The sequence below is a fragment of the Lactuca saligna genome, chromosome 1, assembly GCF_052625555.1.
Source record: "Lactuca saligna cultivar CGN05327 chromosome 1, ASM5262555v1, whole genome shotgun sequence".
Lineage (NCBI taxonomy): Eukaryota > Viridiplantae > Streptophyta > Magnoliopsida > Asterales > Asteraceae > Lactuca > Lactuca saligna.
Genome location: NC_136417.1, coordinates 90540635 through 90555845, shown reverse-complemented (window position 1 = coordinate 90555845; position 15211 = coordinate 90540635). Strand labels below are relative to the sequence as shown.

The following is a 15211-nucleotide window of genomic DNA, read 5'->3' as shown; positions in this document are numbered from 1 at the left end:
AAGCTATTAAGGAGTGACTTAATGAAAGTAGGTCGGCCACCGAATGATAGAGCTTTCGCCTTCTACTAGAGACTAGTCAGAGAGCTTTATCAACTTTGGAAGAGTCAATTTTATTCTACGGTGAAGAATTATACTTTTCACGAGAATACACCATAGGCCACTAACATTCCCGAGCGTCCATCAATTCCATCTCGACAACCTTCATCATATTTTGGAACTACGTAAATCTATACTTACCTTGCTCTAACTATTATTATTATTATTATTATTATTATTATTATTATTATTATTATTATTAATTTGCAAGTTTGAGATTGTGAGTATAAAGTACTATTCATTTCGTTTATTAAATTATGGGCTAAAAATGGCTAGATTGATCACATTGTAACTGTTACAACATATAATAATGATGCGTTAAACAACTCTTTGGAATAGAAGTTTTGCCTTTAGATAGACTTTCATATTTACACTTTTCTTTTCTAAGGGTTTGATTTAATAGTTTTCATCCTTCATAATTTTAATGGTAAGTTATTGGAATTTTTAAGTTACGATTCATTTATTATATTTAAAAGTAATGTTTTAGTTCCCATATATATATATATATATATATATATATATATATATATATATATATATATATATATATATATATATATATATATATATATATATATATATATATATATATATATATATATATATATTTGTTTTTATTAATATTGTTTATTATTATTATAATTTCTCAATTAATTTTCATTTGTGGTATTGTACCAAATATATATTTATACTTACAAATCTTATTTTTTTTATCTTTGTTGTCTACATGTAATTATTTACATCGAAATTTTATTTTTATAATTTTATAATCTACTTTACAAAGAAGTTTACCACCATAACGCACAAAATGACTAACCAGTAGTTATTAAAAATTCCCTCTATAATTAGTTGTACTTTTTCGTTAATAAATATGGTTATTTTCTTGGAGTTTGCGTTGTCCTAAATATATAATATATAATACTAAATTAAAGATAAAATAATATAAACAAGGAAGAAGAAAATACCATGAAGCCGCACGATCGTTGATTCTCCTCTCTACCCGTCTCCTTTCATTCCTCATTGGCTCGCTGTTTCCCTGCCGACTTATCGCCTGTTAGCTTACTCGTCATCTTTCTCAGCCTCATCACTGTTGGTTCATCCTCTATCATCGTTGCTTCAGATCTCCTTGTCTTCGTGAAGGCAGGTAACTATGAAGGTCCATTCTTAGAAGTTTGTTTCACATGTTGTTAGATAGTGTCATCTTATTAATCATAAATCACATCATAATCATCTGTTTATTTCCTTAATATGTGATTGAATTTTTTCAACTCAAAGATGAAAAACAAACCAAAATAACACAAGAGTAATAAGATCAATGGTTTTCTAATACTGATAGTGTTTAATTTGTAACAATAAAGCTGTTCCACAAGCTACTCTCCTAGAAAAAAAAGAAACAAAATTGTTTGAGCAAATGATTGGATGTTTTTACAAACCACGCGTCCCACTATATATAAACCAACGGAATAAACAGTAAAGGGCAAAAATACCCCTCAAATATGCAGCCTTCCTTTATTTATCATAATTACCCTCTTTACCCCATCTTTGGTACCTAAATTTCAGTGGTGGCATAGTAGTTAACCTATCCAATAACTTTTCATTCAAGTTCTACTTTCATGAGATTGCTGTTACAGAAATTAATCAACTTGTTTATGCTTAAAATAAGAAGACCCCAACAGCCTTTTTTCATATTTGGAACACATCGGCAGCTAGCAGCTTTTGTTGTGTTTTTTTTCCAGTGTTTAGATGCCTAAGCTTGATTCACATATGTCGCACGCACACAAAACCACCGAGTTTAGAATGGCCTTTGAACAAAAAAATCAAAAGCATGGGTTAAAAGACACATATACACATTATGCACTATATAGCATCAAAATCAACTCAAAACTCGAAGTTTCTGGGTAATATTGGTATATTAACAAAATTAGAGTTCATATATTGAACATTAAATTTTTTTGGGGTGTATTAATCCACATGTAAAAATTCAGAGGTGCATATGTATTGTATTGTAATCACTTAAAAAGTTTTATTTTTTAATATCTTGAAGTTATTATTATTGAGGTTTCAACTGTTTGATGAGACTTAAGTTGCATATTGTAACTATTGATTATTTGGATTTCATGTAGAGACATTTCCTGATATCGAAGCACAAGTGAGGGAAGCCGGTGAAACCATCTTACGATAGGATTTTCAGAAATTTTGGGAAGGGTGAAGAGTCATCAACACATAACTCATAATGGTTGTTCTATCTGAAGTTCCAGAAGGATCTTCATCTTCTTCATCAACTCATGGCTATAGTCCATCAACTCATGCTTATAGATATGATGTATTTCTAAGTTTTAGAGGTTTCGATACTCGTCGTAGTTTCACTGATCACCTTCATAAGGCCCTCATTGATGCCAATATCACTGCCTTCATGGATGATGAAGAGATTGAAACAGGAGAACATCTGAAACTAGAATTAGAGAGTGCTATTAAGGCATCCCGGGCTTCTATTATCGTTATTTCCAAGAATTACGCTACTTCAACATGGTGCCTCGATGAACTGGTATTGATCCTTGAGCAGCGTATGACATCCAACCATATTGTCATCCCCATCTTTTATCATGTGGATCCCAACCATGTTATGAAGCAACAAAGTAGCTTTGGAGATGCAATGTCTAAGCATAAACAGAAAATGGATGAAGAGACAGATGAAAATAAAAGAAGTCAATGGGTTCAAAAGATCGAACGATGGAATAAGGCGCTTGTAGAAGTTGCTAGTATAAAAGGAAATGACGTAAATGGAAGGTAACAACTTTCTTACACATATTTTCATACACCATTTTCTCACTATGCGTTTCGATAAGTTTTTTAGTATCATAAAACTGGTGTATATTTCATGCATTTGGATAATGTAGATGATGCACAAAGTGAATCTAAGTATCGTGTCATGTGATCCCATAATCAGTTTATATAGATAGATTACCATCATGATAGTTTTTTCACACTTGTTTTGCATTTTGTATTTTATCATAGATTCATAGGTTAGTCCAGTTTGATAAACCATTTCGTTTATTTTTATATGCTTCTATTAAAAAACAAATTTGATCTGTTTGCTATGCGTCTACTATTAAATATACAACACGACTTTCAAACATAGTGTGTTTTATGTTAATAACTTCTCTTACCTGTTGTAAGCAGCAAAAGATAACCTATAACTGCCACTTTTTCAGACGCACCACATTCATAGTTAAATTTTATGTTCTTGTAGAAACATAGTGGAGTTATGGTAGAGCCTGATATTTGAAGTTCTTGACTCAAAACAAATGTAACAGTAAATGAATTTGAAAGAGAGGGATTTATGTATTAACTTAAAGAAAATTGAAAGCGAATGATTCAAAACAATAATAAAGGAAATTCAGTGTGTGAATTCCTCCTGCCAAAGCTTGAAGCCAATGAACAATAATTCTCCAAGGAAAATTCTAGACAGGTCACGCCATGCAAAATCTTTTCCCTAAATAATATTTTCCTTCTATAGACTATCCAAGGCTTATGCTTATCCAAATTGGGCTCAGGTGTATGGTGTGTGTGGTACTGGGTGAGGATCATTTTCAAGTTAGATGGCCCATTAGTGAAATCTTGTATTACATTGGAAACTTTGGTCTTATTATACATATATTTAGAAACTTACACGTTAGATACTTATATGGTTAAGTGCAAACACAATATGGTTTTGTTGTGAAGAACCTACTAAAATTAATAACTATGATATAATTTTGATTTGGATCTTTATATAATTAAGACCTCCAAATCTGGTTTGTAAGTTTTGTGGATTGTGTTTTGTAATTCTTATTAAATCAAGTTTCAGGGTTGAGACGGAGTTCATTGAAGAAATTGTGAAGGACATCTACCGTAGATTACATGTACGGAGTGTTCGGCCCTTACTAACCGGGATGGACTATTCCATTAACTTCATCACTTCATGGTTGAATGATGGATCCTCACATAAGGCAGACATACTCACTATTTCGGGTATAGGTGGGATCGGGAAGACAACTTTAGCCAAACATGTCTATGGGATATATTGTCATGAATTCGATAAAAGCACTTGTATCGAAGATATTAGTAGGATATGTGATGGAAAGTTTAATGGGTTGCTTGATTTACAAGAACAACTCTGCAATAGCATTTCAAAAACAAGTTCAATTAAAGCTCATGATGTTTCAATATACACCGCAAAGATAGAGAATGCACTAACACATAAAAGGGTGTTTCTAGTTCTTGATGATATCAGTACTGTTGCTCAGTTGGATGCATTACTTGGAAGGAAAGGTTTTCATCCAGGAAGCAAAGTTATAATAACAACAAAGGACAAATTGTTAACAGAGAGTTGTGGACTATTCAAAACGAACATTAAACCCAACCATGTAGAACACTTCGTTGAAGCCTTACATGAGACTAAATCACGACAACTTTTGTGTTCCCATGCATTCATGTCTAACGATCCCAAGGCAGGTTATGCGGAGGTGTCAGATAAGCTTGTGAAGTATTGTAAAGGGCACCCATTGGCTCTTGAAGTTTTGGGCAAGTCTTTGCATAATCGGGACGTGTCGTATTGGGAAGGGTGCATAGAAGTGCTAAAGAAAGAAGTTAGTTCCCCTGTAAATAATATCTTGAGAATGAGCTACAACTCTTTGCCATCTAAAAACGATAAGGAATTGTTTAAGTATATTTCTTGTTTTTTCGTTGGAATAGATAGAGATGTTAGCGAAACAATATTAGAGGCATGTGAAATAAACACAAGATCCGGAATCCCGAATCTCATTGATAGATGTCTTCTTAGTATTGGAAAGAATAATGAATTGAAGATGCATCAGTTGGTTCAAGAGATGGGAAGATTCGAAGTACATCAAGAATCACCTGATAAGCCATGGAAGCGAAGTCTATTATGGTGTCATAAGGAGTCATTTAGAGTGTTGAAACAAAAAAAGGTAAGAGGCCATGCCTCAGTAGTGTACATGTCCAAAAAATTTTGTTTTGCCTAATTTGTTTGTTTGCATTATGTTTCTTCTTAGGGTAAGGGAAATCTTCTAGGCCTTTCCCTTGACATGCGCATGCTTGAGAACCAGAAGTTGGGAGCATCATTTGAGCTGAAAACAGATGCATTGAGTTACATGAATAGTCTTATGCTACTACAACTCAATTATGTTCACATGCATGGGTCTTATGAAAACTTTCCAGGGGAATTAAGAGGCTTGTGTATGCATGGGTTTCATTCAAAGTCTATACCTTTAGACTTACCTATGGAGAATCTTGTTGCTCTTGACATGTCATATAGCAATATTGAATCAATCTTTGCTAGTTATAGTAATCCACAACGACTAGAGAAGAGGCAGAATGTAAACTTGTCTTCATTTATTATTCATGCATGAGAGTTGATGAAATTCAGTACTATACTAACCTATTTTCATTTCTGTAGTTGGATGGATCGTGCTCAAAAGAGAAAATATTGTTTGGTTCACTGAAGATTCTTAATTTAAGTTTTTGCAAACAACTTCATAGTGTTGGTGACTTTCAACAACTCCCTGCGCTTGAGAGGTTATTACTTAGAAATTGCATTGGTTTGCTTAATATTTGTGAATCAATTGAGCAATGTGTTGAACTTGTCCTCATCGATCTAAGCTACTGCAAGAAGCTTGAAAAACTTCCAAGAAATTTAGGCCTGTTGAAGAAGGTTAAAACAGTGTTGCTAGATGGTTGTAGTCTCGGCGAATCTCGAATCCAGATTAAGGATATTGGATCATTGGAATTGTGCAAAACCAGCAACATTTACATAAATAAAAGACCCTCTTTCTCTTCCTTTGTGGGTGCTATACCAAGTGATTTGAAGTCCTTCACAATGTCTTTACCAAGATCTTTAGTAAGGTTGTCACTTGCAAATAATAATTTGTCCCATAAATCCTTTCCCATGGACTTCAGTTATCTATTCATGTTAAAGGATTTATGTTTAGATGGAAATCCTATCAGTTCTATGCCAAGTTGTGTGAGAACCCTTCCTAGACTTGAGAAACTTAGTATGGGGAAGTGTGAAAAGTTGAAGTCAGTCGTGTATCCTCCACATACACTAAGAGAGTTGTCTATTAATCCTTATGATGTGTATTACGTAGAAAAAGTTGTATTTGATCCAAAAATGTCCGCACTCCAGTTACCATTTGTTAACTGGGTAGCTTACGCACCCGGGTCGTATGAAATTGAAGGCATCATCAAAATGCAAGAAATGGTGAATGTTGAGGAAAAGGTATTACACAGCTTGGGTTGGAATAATTTAGATTCCCTTAACAACAAGCATATGAGAACTAATCCTTTGAAATCTAAAATCCAGGTTTGTCTTGTTAACATAACTGTCTGACTTAATGTGAACATGTATAATGTAATTGCTATGGTGATTAATTAAGGTGGTTGTGTTTGGCAGTTGTTTTATGAATTTGGAATATTCAGCACAAAGTATGAGGCGGAGGATATGCCGAGTTGGTTTAGTTATAGAAGTGTGGGGCCATCAATATCATTTACCATCCCATCATTATCATCTCCAAACAAGCTTAGAGGTCTCAACTTCTGCTTTGTGCAGAGATGGCGAGGTTTGGATGAGAGGTCTCCATTTAAATATGGTCAGGCCCCTGTATGGCCAATGATGACAATTAGTAATATAACAAAGAACCGTATGTGGATATACGAACGTCACAAGGATATAGTTGTTGAAGGTAAAACGTGTTGGGTAGTTTTAAGTCATTGGATGCTTGGGATGAATGAGATAGAGGGTGGTGACCACGTGATTATTAATGTTACACCACGGTATGATAAACTTGTAAAGGAGTGTGGAGTGAGTCTAGTGTATGATGATGGAGAAGAAAAAGAAGAAGAAGAAGATGCATTGGGTTATTATAAGTCATGGAATCACAGAATTGGTGGGGATCTCTCTCCTTTTCAAACCTCAACAGGACAATACATCCTAAACCACAAGCTATTTTTTTCCACCATGATTAGATTGTTACCATATCATCGTGAATTCGTTACAGAGGGCGCCAAATTTCAAGGTAGATGTCATTTTTATTAAATATATAATGATCTCATCCATGACCCAAGTTCTTTAGATAGATGGAGAATGACCCATTTACTTTTAGTAGATAAATAAATGGATCATATAACCCAAATCCACCCATTCATCGTTGATTTTGTTGACCTTTACTATAATAGTTTGTTTTTATAAACATGAAAGAAAAAATTCTACTTCTTACTTCTAAATGAATCGACCCAAATAATGATCCTTATGAATGGATCTATGTTAACTGATTAAGTCTTGATATGTTCGATCACATAAATATCTCGGGACCCAATACAAACTACTTTGTCCACGTGGATGTTTCTGAATAATAACTGAACATACTATATACTTTTTTTTTTCAGTAAAAGAGAAAGGGTGGTTTAGAGCTTTATCCCCAAGGAAGCCTGACATACTTGGTCCAGCATGTGAGGTATATTTTTTGACATCCAAGCCTTTCTATCATTACATGAATAAACGGCATACACATCAAAGTATGTTATATATCATATCTTTGATTGGTTTAGGATGCATCAAAATAAGAGGAGTTAGAGCCTTGCAATGAATGCTTGCTTGAAAAAGATAACGTCAAAACAAAGTTGGGGCTGATATGATGGGCATGAAATTTGTCTAATTTTCTCTAACTATTTAATCTTAGAGTGGGAGCACACCAATTACATATACATAATTCGTTCATTTAGGGCTCTACATTTGGTGTTTTTGGTTGTTATCAAGGTCTTTTGGCTTTTATTCATTTTTGTTTGTTTTTATATCAAATAATAATATCTTAGGTAATTATTGTAAATTATTTTTATTTGCTTTTGAATTAAATTTTTTTGATCACACTTACCAAAATAGAACCATCCTTATAAGGGCTTGTGGTTGTATCTTTCGAATTTAAGTTTTTTCCATCAACAAAATTAATTTCAAAATATTTATGATTCAAATATTTTAGACTATCGAGTCGATTTATCGATTTTTTGTTGTTGAGAATATTAATCATACAATTCAGTTTTCTCTTCCCTCAAAATCTCATACAATACCTCTATTGTACTTCTTTACTAAAGTCTTAGTCTTTGCTTTAAGGGCCTCCTCAATCTCAACTTCCACCAAATCATTTACCTACATTTCATCTTCCTCTACTTTTTGAATTTGAATATATTTCTCTACATGTTTAGTGGTAACATTTGCAAGATGCTTTTTGAGTTCATTAATAAAAATATTAAAATTGGAAAATCAAATACTTGATCCATTGATGAGTTTGTTGATATCGGATTAGCTACCCTAAGAAAGAAGTAGGCTTGTTTATTAGAGTCCTCATCACTCATCAGATGATGACCAGACCACATTTGTCCCATGTGCACTTTCTCATTCATTTCAGCTTCTTTATATTTCTATAAATTATATGACCCATTTTTCATCACTCTTTTTTTTTTTTTTTTTTTTTTTTATTTTTTTTTTTATGCATTTCAATCATTGGAAAAATGATTTTTCTCTGCCATATTTGTGAAACTTACAACATAATCGCTGGCCAGTTCAGCTTTCATAGGGCTATAAACTTTCTTTATCTTTGTAATCTTTTGTAAAAGATGATTTCCTCTTTTTGGATTCTTCATGAATTTGTGGAACTTCTTTGTTAGAAAATCCAAAATTCCATAACATTTTTTGGAACCCAACTTTCCTCAACCTCTATCTCTGGTAAATTTACCACAACTGCACTTTGATTCGATTCATATTTTGTATTATCTCCAATAAACATTATATAACCTTGAACTATTTTTTGACTACAATTGGTCATTGAATTCCCCCTTATTAATGGCAATGGTCCACCACATTGTATTGGACTTTGAACAATCAGTTTTTTGTGGTATGCTACTTCTCCATGTATTGATAAACTGCTAAGATCTTTAGATGTTTAGATTACAATTCTCACTGTTTACTATTAACATCCTACACTTGACATAAATTTAATGTTTACATTTTTTTCACTTGAAGCCTTTTCACCTTGCTAACAGTCGTACTATGCAAGTCAACGGTTTCAGTTAGTGACTCTGTAGCTGATGCTTTAAAATTGTTGTATGCGTTTTCATAGCATTTTGTATTATATTGTCCATATACTTTGAGAGATTTTATAATTTTCTTACTTGCCCTTTCTCCGTAGGGTAATGAGGAATCTTCAAGGTCTCATCCTTGACGTGAGAACGTATGAGAAAGAGAGGCAGCAGTACATTTTCCCAATTTTTCCAGAAGAATTAAGATGGTTTGCTTGTTGTCACCTATAGTAATGATTTATCTTTTCATTTTTTGTTTTGATAATTGTATCTTTGATTGCCAAAAACAGGGGAAAACAATATAATAGGTTTTTCAGTTAATTAATACACATGTAAGGAATATGATGTAAGTCGTAATGTTGTTTTTATTACTTTTGTTATTTTGTTTATTTGGTTCATCTGATTGAGAGAAAATACTAAAATGTGATTGATGAGTTGCCATGATTGTCCGGGTTCAATGTTTTTCTGCTATTTGTTCAGTAAAGGTGAAATTGTAAGTGATATAACTGGGAAAGTTAATTTTGTAGCCACAACTTTGTCCATTTCCTTGCTGCTATTTTGGTAATAAAAGCCACTAATTTCATAATGTTTGTGTTTCTGTGTTGCTGTTACAACATATGTTGTCGGTTATGCTTGTTGATTCTTACTTATTACACAACAGACATTAGACATACAGTTTTTTCTTCTCTTGTTTCCTTTTTCACTGCAGACTGAATTGGAATCTCGGTTATTATTTCAGAAGGGGTTAAAATTAAGGGCTAACTTTCACTATGGTATTAAAAATAATCTACAAGTAGTTAATGGCATTAAGTATCACGATTTTGGCACTTTCATTCACAGTTAATGGAACAATTTGCAGGATGAAATGGTTAATTTTAAACAAGGGAAGATAGCTTACGTGATTATTAATTTATTATGATTTACATAGTGGTGGCATGGCAACTTTCAACGATCAATGGATTTGGATTAACTTTTGAGGTGTTACTTTTTTTTTAATAGTAATCAGTACTTTGGCTCTGCTGATTATCCCGATCTTAGCTGGTTGTTATATTTCAGGAAAAGATTAAGGCGATTGCTATTGTGTTGCGATTTAGGGACTTGCTTCTTATATTTATCATCATTATCTTGATGATCTATGAAACTCAACCGAGAAATGGAATGAAATTGTCAATGAGGTTTTTGAAACATAAAAAAAAAAAACATTTATAAAAAGTTACTATCATGAGAACAGTTATTATGATTCCTTGTAGCTTGCCTACTTTTATGACAATAATCAACAAGGTTGTGTTTATTACACACAGACAGTCTGGCCACTATTGGCCACAACCGGAGAAACTTGATAAGGTTATTTTTAGTAATAAGGGCTAAAAAGTCTTTTGCACAAATGAGATTGAGATCAAGTTCTTGTCTCGTCTAAAAGGAGGAACAAAAAGTTGCAATTTTTATGCAATTGACATCCGTCCTAATACAAGTCCAGTACATGCCAAACAAAATACAAGGTTGTGTTGCCCTCTCATGCCATGCATAACAAACGGGCCAGATGGTTGACCGGAATCAATGGATGTTGAGGGCATTAACGTCTTTTGCACACAAAAGATCCATAGCAAATCTTTTTCCCACCTTTTTTGATGATATAAAAAATTACAGTTTTTGTCCCATATTGCATGAGTACTTTTGCTAAGACTGGTGCCAACATTCCAAACACAACACAAATGACCTTGATTGGATTCACTCTGCTTTTAACATATGAATATTATCTTAATGGTTCATATTATAAAACCAAAAACAAGAAACTTGTTTGTAAGAACTTTGGGAAGTAATCATGTAACCAGTGGCGGATCTAGCCAGAAAGTTAATTGGGGTGCACACTCGACCCTTGACCGTTGACTAGTCAACCATTGACCGTAGAACTTCTAACCGATGGGATTAAACCCAAGAAACAACATCTAATATGCATACAACTTTGAAACAGGAAAGAACATGGAAGAAGATGATCTTTTGTGCAGTAGTACAGTCTTTTATTAATGATACACACTGCACACAATATTAGAGATGCCTGTTACATATATATACATAGTCCATTAATTGTCATTAACTCTTCCCAAACTTCACAACTGTTAAGAAAGACAAAGAAAAAAAAAGAAGAAGCTGAGAACGGAAGGAGATTGATTCAAAATCTATAATTGGGTACAACCAAACACTTATGTGGGGACCAACCATTACAAATATAACAATAATTTTTTTTTTCTAAATCTATTCTTGTTATAACTTACATCTAAGTGGGGGCCATGCACCCCACTTCTTATGCATTGCCTCCGCCACTGCATGTAACACCCCGTTTATTAAATAAATAAATAGACAAATTATTGAATGAATAGTAGCCCTAAAATCAATAATAATGTAGTAATGTGTTGGTCTTGAGGAGTTAATTGCTACTATTTTAGAAGTTGGGGGCTAAAGTGTACGTTTTGGATTTAAATTGAAAACAATATAGTGGGGAAGGACTAATATTGAAAAAATGAATTAAAGTTTGGAAGGACACGGGATTAGACCCGGTACCATCCTTCCTTTCCGTTCTCATAATGCAACCCTAACCCTAAGTCACTATACTACAACCGCCACCACCATGTGGAGCATCTTCAGCCGTCGCCGCCAAGCAGAGATCGACCGCCACCTTTCTACCTGTTACGTCGTCGAGCAACACCATAGCTTTCGTGCCGGATATCGTGGGCAACAGGAGAACCACCTAGGACCATGGAACTCGTTGTGGGCGTCGATGTGTGGATCACGAGCAACCGAAATCTCTTAGTAACGTATCTGCGACCATTCTCTCTTTTCTGTTTCTTTTCGTTCCGGCGAGTGCGATGTGGTTATGTCTTAGTTGCCGTTGCTGGCCTCAATCGCCTGTTCCGTCGACTTTTATGCTGCCAACCTTCAAAACGGTGGCTGGTGGCTATGTTTCTTGTCGCATTTTTACGCGTGATGCTGCTGGACTCATGAGGATTATTGGCTGGAGGTTAGGCACACCACCATGGCAGCCAACCATGGTGGCGGTCGTTTCGGCCATATCCCACCGCCACCAACCACCGTGGGAGGTGGTTATGGGTGTGTATATGGGTGTATGTTTGTGTGTAATTGCTGCTTCCGGTTTTTATGAGGTTGTATTGTAGCACCTGGTTCCTGGTACGTAAATCTTATTTGAGTATTCTCTTTCTTTTTGCCTTGGACTCGGCGAGTCATAGGTCAGACTCGCCGAGTAAGGACGGGACCCGGGACCATTTTAAGTTAGCGACTCGTCGAGTCCATATTCTGGACTCGGCGAGTCACCGCTGTTAGATGAAACCCAAGTTTCAGGGGTTTGCACCCTATTTAAACAACATATCCGCCCCAGGCCAGCCCCCATTCACTCCCCAGAGCTCCCAACCCTCGTTCTAAGCTTGTTTCTTGAGAGTTTGAGGCTATTGTGTGTGTTCTTGAAGGTTTTGAGGCAAGAAGGGGAAGTAGATCAAGAGGAAGGAAAGGATCCAAGCATCTTTGCACTCTTTCAGCAGTTCCTTTGAGGTATAATCCGTTTTTCCCCTGTTTCTATGCTTATTACTTCATGTAAGTCATCCTTGGGCCAATCCCCAAGTTTGTATGTGCAAATTATCTCGTAATAGGCTGATTGGCCCTTAGATCTAGGCATGGTTGAGCTCCGGGAGCTCAGATTTGTTGCCTTTATGGACCCTCATTGCATGAATACCCTAGATCTACCCTCTTGAGTACATTTTGAACCCTAAAACCTTCATGGGTGAATATCTATACGTAAAGTTGGAAACTTTACGTGTGATTCGTGTTCTAGAAGTCCAGATCTGTGAATGGCATGTACTGGAATCGAGCAAATCTGTGTATTTAGTGAGTGCATGGCAACGACTCGGCGAGTCGTTCATGTGACTCGACGAGTCTGCTCGCGAGTCTTCGAGTTTATCCCCTTTTCGTAGTGTCGAGTGTGCAGTGAGTCACGGGGCGTAACTCAGTGAGTTGGAATCTGAACTCATCTATGGAGGAACTCGGCGAGTCAATGCCCTGACTCGCCGAGTTCAAGGCAATATCCTTAGATCAAGAACAGACTCGACGAGTTGTTCATACAACTCGGTGAGTCTTAGCATGAGTGTTCATCGGATGAAGATGAACTCGACGAGTTGTTTATACAACTCGGCGAGTAGGATGAAGGACTTGAATATCAGTTAGAAGGCAAACTCGTCGAGTCGTCGCCTAACTCGACGAGTAGGAACGAGATTAAGGGCAAACGTTTGGGTAGGGACTCGGCGAGTCAGGTTAACTGAAAGTTGACTCTGACTTTGGCTTAGGGCATGATTAGGGGTAAAATAGTCATTTTACCCAAAGGGCAGTTAGTAGTGTTTGATTGAGTATGTTGTGGGATTTGCAGCCGGAGGATTTCCGAAGCAGCAGTAGGCAGTCAGCTCCCGATCAGTTCAGCAGCTACTTCGAGGTGAGTTACCTTCCAGTAGCGGTGGGTTTAAGGCCTCAATGCCGGCCCACCAGTAGGAGTCGTATGTTAGATGATTGTCTTTGTGATATCATCTTGGTTGCTACTACCTGTTATGTTATATGCTAGCATGATACGTTATATGTGATAGTAGTAGAGTTCGGTTGTTAGGACCGAAGGGTAGTCAGACACCCCAGAAATGTCTGACAGTACGTGATGATATGTTTGCATGCTGGCCTGTTATGTTATGCGGTAGAGGTAGTAGGAGGGGACCAGTCCCCGAGGATCGGTTGTTAGGACCAATGGGTAGTCAGCACCCCAGAATGGCTTGAGATGGGTAGTCAGCACCCCAGAATGGCTTGACACGGGTAGGACGGCACCCCAGAATGGCCGTATGGGTAGGCGGCACCCCAGAATGGCCGTACCGGGTAGTCAGGCACCCCAGAATAGCCTGGCAGTATGTATGTTATGTGTTTGTATGGTATGTGGTACGATGGGGGAACTCACTAAGTTTTGTGCTTACAGTTTACAGTTTTGATTTCAGGTACCTCTTCATCGAAGGGGAAGGAGCTGGCGCGGTAGCGGCACATCATGCACACACACTGGGTTCCGCATTGACAAGATTCTCTGGGATTTGTACTCTGATATTTTGATGGGTTTTAAGACTTGACTTTTAAACATGGTCTACGTTGTGTTATGGTTTGATTAAACAATGTTTTTAACTGTTGGTGTTTTTCTAAAGTAATGTTTTTTTAAAACAAAATTTTTAGACGTGAAAATTGGGTTGTTACAAGTTGGTATCAGAGCCCTGGTTTGAGGGATTCGGACTCACCTTCGGGGGTGTCTGAACTCAAATCGAGGGATTAAAATTTTTTTAAAAGAAAATGATTTCTAAAATTGAGGAAAGAGTTTAAGAAAGAACGAAGTGTGTGATGTGCGCGACTGGCCTAGCTCAAGTAAGTATTCCCCAAAGTACCCATACAAGTTTATGTTATGTTATCAGCTTTTGTAGAACAGCATGCTAGAATAGGGCTAAGGATCTAGGAGTGATGCCTTATGTGCTTGCTTTATGTGTTCCAGCTGTATGAAAATTGCATGCTAGTATAGAGTAGACAGCAGTAGGGTAACCTGCTAGGGTGTGCCTGATAGTATGAGTTAGCGCAGTGTGCTAGTTCAGTTTCTCTCCATGGGAATGGAACTGCTTGAAGTTGTTTCCCTTGTCTGAATGCTGCTTGCTTCGTGCTACGTGGGACTTCAAATAATGGGAATTAGTCATTGAGCGAATACGTCACGTCACATGTGATCAGAGTTGAATAATCTTAGAGTACCGGATTTGATCGTACTGCGCAGCTCTTGTTTGAGTCCAACCGTTGTAGGGACGAGTCGGGTACTCGAAGGATTATCTGAGTCTCGTTGCATGTGATGGTATTCGGGTGATGGCTAATTGGCATTACAAGGAGGCCTGCAGCAGCTGAGGACCGGATCGAGTAGAGACGG

At 36.3% G+C, this 15211-nt stretch overlaps 1 protein-coding gene across 2 annotated transcripts; it reads left to right on the top strand.

Annotated features, from left to right (window-relative positions):
• Positions 1 to 1080: 1080 nt before the first annotated feature.
• LOC145041366 (disease resistance protein RML1A-like) lies at positions 1081 to 9567 on the top strand. Of its 2 annotated transcripts, none has more exons than XM_078989393.1 (8): positions 1081 to 1240; positions 2220 to 2883; positions 3944 to 5066; positions 5151 to 5474; positions 5555 to 6457; positions 6548 to 7169; positions 7540 to 7607; positions 9336 to 9567. In XM_078989393.1, exons 2-8 carry the CDS (start codon positions 2330 to 2332, stop codon positions 9366 to 9368), a joined length of 3627 nt encoding a protein of 1208 aa, XP_078845519.1. In that variant the 5' UTR covers positions 1081 to 1240; positions 2220 to 2329; the 3' UTR covers positions 9369 to 9567. The 2 variants fall into 2 exon arrangements, with proteins under 2 accessions (XP_078845519.1, XP_078845525.1); XM_078989399.1 differs by lacking the exon at positions 9336 to 9567 and adding an exon at positions 7702 to 7874.
• The last annotated feature ends 5644 nt before the right edge of the window (positions 9568 to 15211 follow it).

Coding starts and splice junctions, on each gene's coding strand:
- LOC145041366 (XM_078989393.1), top strand. CDS start 2,330: ATGGTTGTTCTATCTGAAGTTCCAGAAGGATCTTCATCTTCTTCATCA. Junction 5,067..5,150: donor GAGTGTTGAAACAAAAAAAG/GTAAGAGGCCAT, acceptor GTTTCTTCTTAG/GGTAAGGGAAATCTTCTAGG. Junction 7,170..7,539: donor AGAGGGCGCCAAATTTCAAG/GTAGATGTCATT, acceptor TTTTTTTTTCAG/TAAAAGAGAAAGGGTGGTTT.